Below are 15,245 nucleotides of genomic sequence, written 5' to 3' on the forward strand. Positions count from 1 at the left end.
TCTGCCCTGATGCTCACGGGAGCCTGGCTCCGGGACCGCCTAGGATACCAAAGCCCACAGGTGCTCGAGCCTCTCCGGTCAGGATTTGCACAGAACCTCCACACCTCTCCCCACGGGATTTAAATCATCTTGGGGTTACGCACAACCCCCAAGGCAGAGTGACTGCTGTATAAACAGCAGTGACACTGTGTGGTTTAGGGGAAAGTGGTAAGAAAAAGTCTGTACATGTTCAGCACAGATACAGTTTTTTTTTTTCCTGATAATTTTCTTTGTTTGGTTGAGTGCATGGACCCTGAGGTCCCAAATATACTGGGAAAAGGCAACTGTGTGGCTTGGGAGTCTGAGGGCATCAGTTGTTTCATCTTTAAAAATGGGAGTGTTAATTTAAACTACAGAACCAGACTCTGGCCTGCCCGGGCTAGGGAGTCCTCGGCCACTGCCACAGGAGGCCTTGAGCCATGGGGCTGCCTACCTGGGGCCTGCTCCGTGGTGATGACTGTGGTGGTGATGATGGTGGACGTGGTGGTCTCCTGGCTCTCCTCCGAGGCTGACCCAGTCAGATCGTTGTCACCCTTGTCCATCAGGGCGCCAGGGCTGGAGTCCTCAGAGGGTGTCTCAGGGGCCTCCTCTTGTGCGCTCGAGGCCGGGTCCCCTGGCTCTGGCCTCTGCAGGAGCGTGTGAGCCACCAAGGGCTGCGAGGTGAACGGGGAGATCTGCAGGGGCTCAGGGGTTGTGGGAACCGAGGCCTCCTTGCCCTGCAGCCAGACTGGCCCCTCTGAGGATGGCTGCGAGGCAGCTCCTGCATCCAAGTCCCCCACTGAGTGGGGCTTCTCAGTGGAGGAGTGGGGACCCGGCCCCATAGAGGCTGTGGCGTGCACCCCAGCCCTGGCAGAGTCAGTAGCAGAAGCAGAGGTGGCCTTGGGCCTCAGCTGCTTCCGGGCCGAGGTCACCAGCTTGAGAGGCAGCTTCTTCTTGGGGATGAGTGCATATGTCACTCCGGCCACCTCTGGGGGGAGTGATGACAGGATGGAGGGGTGGTGGTGCACAGAAGGGACTGTCCCTTCCGGCTCTAGCTCACCCAGTTCTTCTCCTGACTGTGAAGGGTTTGGAGGAGCCACGGTGATGTCATCTTCAGGGCTGTCCTGGCTTAGGCTGCTGCTCTCCAGCGCTGCAGAGGGCAGGAGGTGGGTACCCGGGGAGCCAGCGTGTCCCTGTGGGCCAGCATCTTGGGGACAGGAGAAAAGACACAGTAAGCTTGGGGCTGAAGTGGAGGACTAACCATCTGCCAGACTTGAGGTGGGGGTGTCCGGCCCTCTTAAGGCTGGTACCCAAGGCTGGCCAGGCCTGCCGCTCAGTCTTCTCCTCCCCTCCCATTCCTCCATCACAAGAGTCTCACCATCTAGTTGTCCATGTATCATGTGGGGTGAGGACAGTTACATTCCATGTGACAGCTGAGAGGACAGGCTTCTAACCTGTAGGGCTGCACATGTTCATTGCACAAGGGTCCTGAGCTACAAGGAGGATTCAGGCAGTACTGACTTGTTCAAGCTGTGTGTCCTGGCTCAGGGTGGCAGGGTCCTGAAACTTTTTAATAAAATAATATGAAAATAACCTTATAAGAAACAGGAAGATTGGACAATTCAGTTTCCTAAAGCAGATTCAGAAAATGAGGGATGGGTGGAGGCCCGGGGAGGCCTGGCTGAGCTGGGGACAGAAGAGGACTACAAAAGGGTGCAGGCAGAGGGTGACAGGGATAGAGTGGGCTCTGATGGGCCTTGCCCACTCTGTAGTATCCTTATAACTTGTTTTGAAAGTAAAACCATCTACAGTTATGATAGAGATTTTGCTCACAGTTGAAAATACCAGAAGCTGAAAACGCCCCAGCTGCACCTAATACCGAGTATCTTAGCGATGGCACACGACAGGGTGCCGGGTGTCTACTCTTGATTGGGGGTGACAGGGAGCTTGGGTCCCTGCCACGCATTGCATCAGGGGGCTGTGCTCCAGCGCAGTGCGAGCTGAGAATGCCATGTACAGTTCCTACTGCATGCCTGTCGCTTTTGCACCATTGCAAAGTCAAAGAAGCCTAAGTGAACATGGGAATCAGGGGACGGGCTGCGGTTATTTTATAAAAAGGGCGGCTCCAGGCAGCTTTCCGGCAGAATTGTGTTGGAAACCAGCTTCATTCACTCGTTTGAGGCCTTTCTCCCCCAATTGTGGGTTTCTGACTCCCCTTGTCTGACCCTTGCTTTCCTCAGTGGGGCCACTGTTCCCACTTTCCTGGGGCTCTTGTCATCCAGTGAGTCAGCGCCTGCAGAGCACTTCGGACGGTGCTCGGTCTCGGTGAGTGCTGGGTCGGTGCCAGCTGCCCTCACGGGTTTTCACTCTTGTCATTGTCATTGTGGACTGGGACAGAGCTAGAGAGAAATTGCGTCCCGGGGACAGAGGCCCTTGGACTGACGACTGTCTCTGTCCATTTCCCACAGAGATGCTTGCTCACCCAGCCAATCGCCCAGCCCTTTGTAAGTTAAATTTATTTGAGCAACAACTGGGAAGGGTCATTTACTTTTCTGCAGTCGGTGGCGGCGGCTTCATCTAAAGACTGCAACAGTTTGCAACAGCACTGATGAACATGTAGTGTAGAGCACTGACTTCCAGCGCATGTTCAATCCAGCACGGGTGGTATGGGCTGCAAGAGGGCGGGTCAAGGTCATTCAGGGGAGAAGCAGGCTTCCTGGCCCAAGCTGGGGGCGTATGGAGGCTCCAGAGGTACCCCTGGGTTAGAGTCTTGCCTGCTGAAGTCCCCGCCCAGTGAGCTTGAGCAGGCCCATTCCCCGTTCTGAGGCTCAGCTCTCTCTTCTTCACAGGTGTGATATTCTTTCTGTCCATCTCAGAGGATCTGATGAGAAGTGAGTTTGCTCAAGATGCTGTGGCTTTTGTGTTCTTTGTGACTTTTCTCAAATGATTGGTGGTACCCGCCTTTGCAGATAGATTACAGAGTGAGAAGAGGTCACGGGACCTGAGAGCAAAGGGTGATGGGTGAGGGCCCCTGCCCCAGGGAGCTAGCTGTGGAAAGGTTTGCTGCAAAGAGCTTGGCTGGGGCCAGGGGTCAGGAGACCTTAACAGTGGTCCTGTCTTGGTCACTAATCCCCGGAGTGCTTTGAAGTTCTCTGCTGCTCCCTGTGTGTGAAGTGGACAGCCACACTCGACAGGACACAAGGGCCCTTCCAGCTCTGACCTTGTTGGGCTTTGAAACAACCAAGTAATTGACAATTATTCTCAGAGCTGTTTGTTAACCCTGCTGATTCAGGTAAGAGGCTGTCTCGCTGCACTGGCCGATGACTTCTGTTGGGTCCCATGGCCAGGTAGCCTCTTCCCAAATATGTGCCTTCGATGGTAAGTATGGGGGGGTGTGCATTTGCACACAGAGAGATGACAATGCACTGTGACCATAATAACAGCGATATTTATAATATTTTATTTTGTTTTCTACATTCAGTGCCAAATAGTTGTCAGGGATGTCTTTGTACTTATCGTCTCCTTGATCTTTTTCTCCACTTTCTCAGGCAGAAATTATTGTACCTATTTTACAGATGAGAAAACTGAGGCTTTGGGGTATTAAATGACTTTGACTTTTTTTCTTTTGGTATATGGGATCGAACTCATGACCTCGTGCTTGTCAGGTAGGCACTTATGCCTCTGAGCTAAATCCCCAGCCCACTAAATGACTTTTAAGGTCACAGCAAAGCTGGGTTTTATTTTAGGCTTTCCTGTCCTCAAAGACCATGCCAGTCAGTATTGTAAGAAATACAGGGCATTGTCTTTTACTCTCTCCCTCTCAGCTTTGATGGTGCCTTCTCTTTTCCTTGTCAAATTCCCATAGGAGAAGCCCACTCTATCCCAACCTGAGTTCAGACTCATCAAGTCTGAATTTCCAGCTGGGAATCTGGGTAATTTGAAGATTGAAAAATACCTCTGTCAATTGTTGATCTGAATTCTCGTTTTCTAGTTATTTTGAAAGACAGATTTGTGTGGGCTATATCTGCCCCATTGTATCACAAGACACTGAAACAAATCCCCCCTCTGACTGCATCTGTTACTTGCTACCTAACCTCTCTGTATCCCACACCCTCAAGCGTCCCTTGTCTGGTCTCTAGCGGCCACTCACTCTGCTTTATGATTTTGGTTTTACAAATGAGTGAGAACGTGTGATACTTGCCTTTCTGTGTCTGGTTTATTTCACCTTAACATGATGTCCTTGAGGTCCTTCCAGGTTGCTGCAAATGACGGAGCTCATTATTTTTAAGGCCAAATGGTATTATTCCATGGTGTGTGTGTGTGTGTGTGTGTGTGTGTGTGTGTGTGTGTGTGTGTGTTTGCGAGCATGCGCACACACCACATTATCTTTGCCCACCTGCCAGCTGAAGAGCACCTTGGTCATAGCCAGTAAAGGGAGAGCTGGATCACATGGTTGGTAGATGCAGTTTTAGGGTTTTCTTTTGTACTGGAAATAGAACCCAGGACCTCATGCTTTCCAGGCAGGCACTGCCCCTCTCAGCTAAATCCCAGCCTTAGTTTTAGTTTTTGAAGGAACCTTTATACTTTTCTCCTCATGGGCAAACTAATCTACATTTCTACCAGCAATGTGTAAGTGTTCGCTCTCTGCATCCTCACCAGCGTTTGTTAGCTTTTATCTTCTGATAACAGCCATTCTAACTGAAGTGACGTGTCATGCCAGCTGGTTGAAGATTTGCTTTGCATTTCCCTGGCAGGGCAATCAGAGAAGCTACTCAGGGACCGGTGATCTCCTGATCTCCTGATTTGCTACGTGATCCTCTTCATTTCTGCTTTCCATTTCTGCTTCATTTCTTTCTCCAGGTTGTCCGTGGCAGGAAACAGGGGTGGCTGTGATTTTTGCCAAGGGCTACAACTCCCCCTAGTGTGTGTGTGTGGGGGGGGCTCCAAGATCAGAATACTGCTGATTGTACAGAAGGATATGTGGGAGAAGAGAATCCATGATGGATTCCTCTCCCAGCCATGGATCCCACCCTCCTGGGTGAGCAGGGGCCAATCACTGTTGCTGGGACCACTGAGGAAGCAAAAACAGCTGGTGGAGCGTCAGCCCCTTCCCACTGAAAATCTGCAGGTTTAGGGCAGTGGTGCATCCCACAGATACATCGCTGCCTCGACTTGTCCCCTTGCACAGGTCCCATGGAATGTGGGATCTTGCTGTTAACGCCATACTCCAAGCCAAGTCCAAGACAGTTGAGTGTGTATTTGTGGTCTGCATATGTGCTGCCTGTGGGCCTTGCCCACAGCTGGGCTGTCAGCCAGGTGAGCGTCAGGCAAAGCCAAGTCCCACGGAGAATTAGTCTAAATTGGATTCCAGTGCTGCAGAGACCCAGAAACTTAATAACTTGCTCTAATGGACCAGTTTTCTTGGGGCCCCCATGACCATTGAGTTAAATCTACTCCTTTTTGCTCAGAGCTGTTAAAAATGTCAGTTTCAGTTGTCACACCTGGTTGATCCTTTATCGTGGACATTCGGTGCTATCTTCAGATACTGTCAATCCATCCATTCATCCTTCCACCCACCAGCGACAGTACAGGGCACCAGCTTTCTCCTTAGCTAACACTTAGTACTCTTAAGATACGTCCCCTGCCATCAAGAATTTAGGACGACAGTCACACACAGATAACCAAACACAGAGATCAGAAAGAAGAGATAGAGTTTTAATTAAAGGCATGTGGGTATTGCTCTTCTGTCTATCAGGGCAGGCTGACAGAGATGGTGACTGAGCTCCTGTTCTGTCATCCAAATTGTGAGGAAGCACCTCTCTCTCTGTATCTCTCTCTGTCTCTCTCTCTCTCTGTCTCTCTCCTTTTTTCTAACTTAGACAGGGGGATGGGAGAGTGTACTGGCAAGCGCCCCACTGCAGTGGGAAAAGCACAGATCTGGAACCTGAAGCACTGACTGTGCCTTACAGGCCCAGGAATAGTAGCGTGGCTGGGAAAGGCTCAGAGTTTCATACGGTAGCATCTGCTGGTACAATGGTGTCATGTCACCCCTCGATGGGACCAAGGAGACAGAGCTGTGGATTCCCCTGGACCAACACTCAGTGAAAAGAGCAAGATATGCAATTCTATGGCCCTGCACCCTTGCCCTGCACACCCATGCTAGCAATTCTGGCTTCAGGGGGTGACTGACACCCCACAAAGGGCCTCCTTGCTTGGGGTTTATCCCACCCCCCAAGCAATCCTATGAGGGTGATACTTTTATTTCCCTATTTTACACACAGCCACACGTGTGCACACACATGACAGAAGCAAGGCACAGAGGGGCAGTGGTCTGTCCAAGGTGAGAGAACAAGGTGGAGGTAGTTAGACACTTTTCACGTTGTTTCTCAGGCACTTTCCTTTTCCACATTGTCAAATACTTTCCCCCATGAAATAGTTCATTCAGAAACATTAAGGAATCCCCAAAAGAGAGGCAACTGACAGTATAAGCACCTTTTCCCCCACTGACCTGGGTACCAATCGATCCCACCTTTTAAATGGCACCTGCGTTAATGAGGTCTTGTTTAATGTCCAAATGAGCCATATTGACACAAAATAGCATGCATTTACCGTGTAAGACGTGCTAGCACCTGGGGGGCGGGCCGGGAGTCTGGAATGTTTCTGTTCTAGTCACGGCCCATTGCTAAGCACGAGACACCTCGGACCTCACTATCCCATTGCGAAGGACGAGGCCACACCAGCTTAGTGCGTGGGATCATCAGAGAGAGGAATATAGTCTTGCTCCTGCCACACAGCGCTCCCAGGGCGGCCAGTCAGCCGGTGCGGGCAGAGCTGCCGTGTTCTCTCTGCGCGAGCATTCACAAAGTGATCACTTGGCACAGACTGCTCCGCCTCTCACTGAGCGCTGGATCGTGAAACAGTTCAGTCCTTCAAAGGACTGACAGACAAAGGCGACAGTGTACCGTGCAGGTACACTGTCTGCTTAGCAACACAATACAATCAGCACAGTCAAGCCCGTGTCTATTCCCGCCTGTGACACTGTTTCTTCTGCACCTGTCGGAAGTAACTACCGTCCCACATTTAGTGTTTAACATTCTCATTTACTGCGTGCATGTCAACGGTTTGATTACCATTGTTGTTGTTATTTTTGTTTGTTATTTTATTTATCATGGATATGAATATTTCTGAACTATGGGTGGTGTTATGTGGCATGCTTTAAAACTCTGTTTTGTTTTTTTTTTTTTTACTTATTTTAAAAATTTGTATGTGAGGCCGGGCATGGTGGCTCACGCCTGTAGTCCCAGCACTCGAGAGGCTGAGGCAGGAGGATCATTGTGAGTTCAAGATCAGTCTGGGCTACAAAGTGAGCTCAAGGCCAGCCTGAACTGCATAGTGAGACCCTGTCTCAAAAAGGCAAAAAAATTTGTATGTGTTTGTAGTACATAATGATCACATTTATTCTGGGGAGTTTGTACATGTATATGACACTTTATATAAATATGTCAGATCATATGAATGTTCCTGTAAATTGCTTTTTCCCCCTTCTTTTCCTTTGGCTTGGTACTTTTTAGGATTCATCCATGCTGATAGTGTCATTACTGATTCATTTTCACTGCTGTATAGTATTTAATACCAAAAGTATTTCGCCAGCCCTTCAGTTACAATCCACTATGGATATATTTCCATGGCAGTGCATGTGTAACACTCGTATTCTATTTAAGTGTCTACTGTAAAATAAATATCTGTGCTATTAAAAGTCTCCTGCTGATTTTACTATATCGTTGTCATTTCCCTCTTGTCCCCCTCATGAACACAGCAATTAGTATGCATCTTTGATAAATATGTGCAGGCAACTTCTGCAGCAACTCACCCTAACAATAGCATTGCTCATTCAGAAGATGTAAGTATTTAAAGTTTTGATTGCTGCAGAAAAAATCATCTTCCAGAACAGTGAAGACCCATTGCTCAGCCCTAACTCTTTTGTGAGAGAGCGTTTGCTTTCCAGCTTCTTTGCTTCGGGTGACTGGGGCTGGGCCCACTGCACTGGAGTCCAGGGCAATTGGACAGAGGTGTGGTGTGCTTCTAAAAAATTCCTTGGCGTTCTCCAGGAGTGGCTGCCTTCTGGAAGCCAGGCCCAGCGTTGGTCCCAGTCTGTGACCTGCCTCACCATACTACAATGGCCAAGTCTGGGGAGGAGACCAGGCTGGAGTTCCTAGCACGGGAGGGCTGGAGAGCACAGCGCAGTGTGAATCTGCAGCCCTGCTCCACAGCAGCAGTGCAGCCCATTGAGCTGGACCTCTTGTAACTCTTTTGGTTAAGATCAGAGGGGAGGATCAAGACGAGCTGTGACTGTCCCGGTTGCCCGGTCTGCTGGTTGGAGACTGGGGTCTTTAGAGAGCCTACTGAACGGGCCTCATGATCTTGCGTGTCTTACGTGGGTTAATTAAGCACACGCACTCCAGACTCTGCTAGCACACTCTGCTTTTCCAGCAGGTACTCTTCAGACTGTGGGTGACACTGAAGGACCACTGATGTCCTGTACCTTCAACAGACAAATGTGGCTCTGTGTATATGTGCGGGACATCTGGCACTGTAGGCTTCCTCCCATACATCCCCACCTGATTTTAACAGCCCCAATTTATAACAGAGGAGCTCTCAGAAACGGTCAAGTGATCAGACCTTAAGTTTTAAGTCGGAAACAAAAATCCTGAGCGACAAGTGGGTAGTTCTTTAAAAGTGTGAATCAGACCATATACCCTTTCTGCCAAAAGCCCACCAGAAGCTTCACACTGAGAATAAGATCAAACTTCCTTTTAATGGGCAACAAAGCCTACGGCTCTGGCTTTGAACTTCTCTCCCAGGCATCTCTTCCCATTTCTTCCCTCTCACTCCAGGACGGCCACGCATACTTTTTCTCCTGCATCTTTCACTTCTAAACTCATTCTCCTCCTTGGGGCCTTCACACGTGTGTGGAACGCTCTTCCTTTGTGCCTCTGCTTGGCTGGCTCCCTCTCCCCCTTCAGGTCTCAGCTACCCTTCTCCAAGATTCTCCTTAGCTCTCTGTATCTCTTTCCCATTAGAGACCTTATTGCAATCTGAGTTAATTTCGGAAATTTGTTTCCTTGTTGTCTGTCTCTGTGATGTGGCCTCTACCCAGTAGCAACCATGTGCAGAATGCCTGGGTGTTTGGAAGCTGTCCGGCCACCTCTAGATGTCCATGCCATTGTCCTGCACGCAGGGCAGTGTGCTTTCCCTGTGTCCACTCTGAAAACTAAGTTAAGGAAGAACTGAGTGAAAGGTAAACAGATATGAACTTGATTTACCTTGTTCACTGTAACGTTTTCTATCACCTACAATAGTGACTTTGATGTAGGAGAAATTTAATATTTGTTCAATTCATCAGAGAAGAAGGAAGGAGAGAGAAGAGGAGAAAGGATGGGATGAAATAGGATGTGACTCAACAGCAAACAACCAGTATCTCAGGTTAGACATACTAAATTCTTTTAGGACTTATTTCCAATTTACAATAGCTTTACTGGGATGTAATGTCATTGTAAATCGAGGAGCACCCACATCTCTCACCTTTGCACATGTTGAATTTATTCTCTTTTTCTTTTCTTTATTTTTTATTTAATCCTTAGAATTTTATTTATGTTTTGGTCTTTTGGAGACGGGGTTTTGCTCTGCAGTTCAGGCCAGCCTCGAACTCACGGTGATCCTCCTACCTCAACCTCCTGAGTGCTGAGATTCCAGGCGTGCACCACCATGCTTAGTTTATTCTCTTTTTCTTAACTCATAACAACACCAGAAAGAAGTCAAAGCACTGATCACACTGTCAAGCCACCTGGCTTCTCCCTGCCTTCCTTGCTGAGGGAAATGTCCTAAGGACAAGAATTGTGTGACCCCTGTTTATCACTGTCTCCCAGAACCTATTCCATGGCCATGATTCCAGGACATAGTAGGCCCCTGATAAATATTTGTTTAACAAATCATGAATATTTCTGTAGCATGATGAAAAAGGCTCTACCAGTTAGACAAAGCCCACCTCTAAGCGACGAGTTATAGACTTGTAGGTGGTTTACATAATACATTGACAATTTACAATGTTCCAAAATCTGAAACTGGTTGAGCATAGCTATGACACCCCAAATGGGAAATTCTGCACCATGAAACTTTGCCTCATGTACAAAATTATTTCAAGTATTGTATAAAATTATCATGTAAAATTTTGTTTATAGACTTGGGCCTACACCAAGATACCTTATTCTCCATATGCAAACAGCCACAAGTGTGAACAAATCTGTAACTTGAAACACTTCTGGTCCCAAGCATTTCAGAAGAGGGATGCCCCATCTGTACTAGTTATCATGAAGAAGGCAAGCTTCTCCCTGGATAAGCCCAGCCCGTCCACTTGCATCAGAAGCGTGCTGTTTTTTCTGGATGAACAGAAGCAGGGCTGAGGAATTCATTCTTTGGTTCCTTCATTTTTCTGGCATCATTCAAACTACCACAGCCATGTGGATGGAAGGGAAATTTTGTCACTATGTACAATGCACAGCAGGCCACATATGTGCACAGACCGGGGTCCTCTGGGACCTGCTGTGGTGGCCCAGGGGACTGGTAGCAGGGCGGAAGGGCAAGCTTGTACATGCCGGAGGAGCCTCAGTGTAATTATCTGACATTGTCTTCTGTGAGCTGCCCCTCCCCATGGACCTCCTCTGTTCTTCATGTTGAGCTCAGAAAGCCTTGGACATTCTTTCTTGCACAGATACATCCCATCAGGGCATCAATGGGCACTGCCCCCATTCTCTCTGAGAAGACACCTGGGCTGCTGTTGACACACGGATGCCATCCAGCCCTTGTGCCTTTAACAACCTGATTACCAGGGACGACATTGCTGCTGGTCAATTAGCATTTGAACACTCCTTTCCTTCCCCATCTGCAGGTCCACTCCCCCTCCATCCCCACGCCATTCACTCCCTGGAGTGTGGCAGTGTGGTTTATTAGTGTACATGAAAATGTGTGGGTCACTGAGGGAGAGAGGCAGATACACCAGACAGCGCAAAGAGGAAGCCCTGGGTGGGAAATCTATCTAGTTTCAATTACCTATGTGCTCATGTAGATGAATGTAAGACTTAGAGATGAACCCAGACAGTGTGCGGGGGAGGAAGTGAGCCATAAAGATGAGAATACAGAGAACGAAGATCAGACCAGCAATCTGGGAAGCTTAACAGGATATACTCATGATAATCAAGACAATGTCAGATAATTATAAAGATCCAGGGTATCAGGAGACCTGAGTTTAAGGGATTGGTTCTTCCCCCCAAAATTACTATGTGACTGTGAGCAAATTCCATCTCCCAAAAACTCAGCTTCCCATTCTGTAGAGTTTGGACAGTAACCTTTGCCTGGGCAGGGGAGCCATGCGTATGGCTGAGTATGGAGATGTCAAAAAAGCTTTTTACAAATGCGAGGGTTAATTGGTCTTGTAGCAGAGATGGGAGCTGTCCAGTTAGAAATAACTCAGTAAGCAATGACTCTGTTTGTGGGGGACATTCAGAGCGTCCCATGAGAGAAGTAATTTTGTTTTCTTCATTTTAGTGGTGAGGACACTGACATTCTAGGAGAGCTGACACAGTTGATACTTGGCAAGGGCAGAATACAGTGAGGAGCTGCTGGACCCCCCAACCTATGTCTGGAGGAGACGAGCAGATGGGCTCAGGACCTACTCTGGTTGAAAGGTCTCCAGTGACGCCCCACTCCTAGGACCCTTGGGAGGGAAAAACATACTTGTGCCCCCCAAGATAGCAGACAACAAGCATTTCAACTGAGCCCTGGAGTGCAGAAAATAGTAAGAGAATAACTTCTTCAAAGCCAGAACCCAGGGGTGTCTGAGAGACGGGGGTGATGATCTAACATCCTTATCTGACAGATGTGCAAACTGAGGACTGTGACAGGAAACCTCAGGGCTGGGACGTGCATGCCTCAGAAACTCGCCCCGTGGCCTTGGAAAGCCCATTCTCATCTCTGGGCCTCAACACACCCTCTGATAGTGGAATCCTTTCTTCCAGCAGAACCGTGGGAGGAATGACAGCACAGTCAGCCGCTCTCCACCCACTACAGATCCACAATATTTGGGGAAAATAGCCTACGTCGGTACCTCGCATGCGGACTTTTTTTCTTTTTCATGATTCCCACGAGGACACAGCAGAACAGCTGTTTACACAGCATTTCACTGCATGAGGTATTATAGAACAGCAGGAGATGATTTGAGGTCTATGGGAGGAGACGTGTAGGTTGTATGCAAATACTATGGCATTTTATATACGGGGCAGGAGCATCCTCAGATGTGGTATTAACTCAGCAGGTCTTGTTGTCCACATCCTGCACATTGCAAAGAATGGCCTTGCCTTTGGCTCCTGGGAGGTGACCTCCAAGCCCTTGGAGCCTCCTGCCTGAGAAGAGTGCTTCTGTCACTTGGGGGCTTTGGCCACAGCAGTCTATGTTAATGTTGTGATTTATGATGGGGCCTCAGCCTTAGTGTCACCTGGACCTCAGGAGGGGCCAGAGGCTCAGATCATCCACAGGGGGGTCAGTCAGGCATGTGTGACAAGCTGTCAAGAGAAAGCCTGGTTGCAAGGGCAGTGCTGCTCCCTGATGGGCAGTGCTCTGTGACTGAGGCTGTGGTGCTGCCACTGAGAAAGTGGGTGGGGACTGCCCAGGAGACAGTGCTGGGCAGACACCTGGAGTGAGCCTGGGCCTCCCAGCTGCTGTCTGCATATGTTTGCTGAACTTATGCTGTGATCTTTTCCTGTCATGAGCCACAATGCTGGATGTGATGGTGTGTCTGAACTCTGTGAGTCTCCTTTAGCAAATTATTGAACATGAGAGGGTCTTGGGGGTTACTGGTACCTGATAGCCAAAAATGAGAGCACAAGGCTTGGCCCAGGAGTGAGGCAGGAGGCTGGGAGTCATCTCTGATAAGGGTGACGATGGGGACCATGGATGTAAGTGGTGATGAGCCAGGTCCTCAGGTCAGGACGTCCGTGTGGGACACCTTGTTTACTGCGCTCACTGAGCTGGGAGGTGGGTAATGGCATTGCCCCATCCGGTAAATGAGGAAACAGAGGCTTAGGGAAGTTTAGTCACTTGGCCAAAGCAATGTGGCTAAAGAATTGGTGATGAGGTGGTGATGGTGTGTGCAGACACAGTTTAAGAAGCCTGTGATATTCATTCCAGATCTGATGTCTTTCTGATAGGTTATTTTAAGGGGTATCTTGTCTTCTGGGGCATGGCTAGGAACTCTGGGGTTTGCAGGGATAACTAGTCCCTACTTGTCTCCCGCCCCTGCTCTCTCAGGTGGCTGTGTCCACGCCAGGTATGTATCAGCTGACCTCCGAGTCAACTCCAGAAGTACTGGGCTCCAAATAGGAGAATAAGAGGCTCATTTTAGTCCATCTCATCGCACCGCATCCCATCTCCTTTCCATACCTTTCCCATCCGTTCGCATCCCATCTCAGACTATTCCCGCCAGCCAGCCATCTGTCCCTGACTCCCGCTGTTCATCCACCAATCCATCCAATTCATCATTGCATCCTCCCCATCCCATTCCATTCCATCATCCCATCCCATCCCTCAGTCATGTCCTAAGTGTCTGAGCCATGCTGGGGGTGAGGGGTGCACCACAGACCACTCTACCCTGAACCGGCACAGTCAAGGCAGGCACATCCTGGTGCAGGCTGGCCCACTGCGTACCACGCTGTAGGCTCCTCCATCCTCCACCCTCCACTTCCTGTGCCTTGAAGTTGCTTCCTGGCATCCAGCCAACCCATGCCCAGAACCTAATGAATTCCTGCTGCCAACAAGGACAATGCCTAGGCTGTGTGCGGGCAGAGGCGCGGGCAGAGGCGCTCCCTGTGTGGGAGCAGGTGCCAGGGCAGGGCTAGGGTGTGCAGAGGGTCGGCACAGTGTGCCTCAGTGCCAGGCACCCACCTGGACCCCTTCACAGGCGCTGTGCCTGCATGGTGGCACCGGGCCATCTCCCAGGGTGAAATATACTCTTATTCACGTAGCAGCCAACTCTGCCATGGATGCCTTAGCCCATGCGGGGCTGTGACACAGAACAACAGGAAGGGCAGAGCAGGGCAGACAGGGACAGAGCAGTGGGCACTGGTGCCCCGTTTCCAGGAGCAGCGAGGGCAGCTTGCTTCTGGCCCCTCCATCCATGTCTCATAGAGACAGGGATGCTTGGGGAGCCTTCTGGAATGCTCCACACACAGGTTTTCACCGACCCACAGAGCCCCTCTGGGATGTGGCGACTGCTACTTTCTACATTTTGCAGATGGAGAAACTGAGGATCAGAGGGAGAATTCACTCCCTGAGAACACACAGGCAGGATCTGGGATTCAAACCCTATTTGTCTACTAAAATGCCTTACTCCACTTTAGGTTCTATTAAAAGCATCTTTTTAAAAAAATTTTTTTAAAAATTTTATTTAAGGAGAAAAAAAACAGAAAAGGGTACAAGTTATACAGAATTTCAGAAAAAATAAACAGTAGGAAATCACTAGTTAATAGATTACATATTGTCATCTTAGAAATAGTTGTTCAAGTTACAAAATTAAAGCATATAGCGTGGACATTCAAACAGTGAGACTGCATGTTAAAAGCATCTTAAAGACATTATTTTATTTAATTTCCACAATGGCAATTCATTCATTCATGCATTCATTCCCTCACACGGTTCTCAATGACCCTCACTGGAAATGTGATGCCAGCTGAAATTGTGCTCAGCACTGTGGCAGGAGGCATAAGACACGTGGAATCAGCCCCGGGTCTACACTGGCAGGAGAGAGAGGAATGGGAGATCACATTGGAGCCTCTGCTTGTCCCTTTGCAAGGCACTCAACACCTGCAGCTGTGGAACCAGGGGCAAGGAGTGCCCCAGGCCAGTCCTCCCTCCGGCCTGCGCAGCTGGGTTTCCCACGTGGCATAAGATAACAGATGCAGCCGGGCTGGCACCTGACAGTAGGGGAGATAGCATGACTCTCCCTGTGTCCGTCCTCAGCTCCAGCCAGTATGTGGCTGTGGAAAGCCCAAGGTGAGGAATACCATATGCATCACCTGACATCCTCTGAGCCACTTCCCGCACAGCCAGCCCCTGCACTGTCTAGTTGCCATGGATTAGTTTTGATGGCTGTGATAGTTATGTGGCATCCTCTTGTATCT

General features: G+C 49.3%; 1 protein-coding gene across 3 annotated transcripts in view; it reads right to left on the bottom strand.

Annotated features, from left to right (window-relative positions):
- Sez6l (seizure related 6 homolog like) overlaps positions 1–15,245 on the bottom strand; it is a 175,687-nt gene that overhangs the window by 60,439 nt on the left and 100,003 nt on the right. For all 3 annotated transcript variants that reach the window (XM_063226026.1, XM_063226025.1, XM_063226024.1), the window contains exon 2: positions 473–1,225. In XM_063226026.1, the coding sequence (XP_063082096.1) occupies positions 473–1,225 (753 nt within the window). The remainder of the gene's footprint in view (positions 1–472; positions 1,226–15,245) is intronic.

This window comes from Cavia porcellus, unplaced genomic scaffold (genome assembly GCF_034190915.1).
Source record: "Cavia porcellus strain 051 isolate PalLab524CR breed Dunkin Hartley unplaced genomic scaffold, mCavPor4.1 scaffold_16, whole genome shotgun sequence".
NCBI classification, from domain to species: domain Eukaryota; kingdom Metazoa; phylum Chordata; class Mammalia; order Rodentia; family Caviidae; genus Cavia; species Cavia porcellus.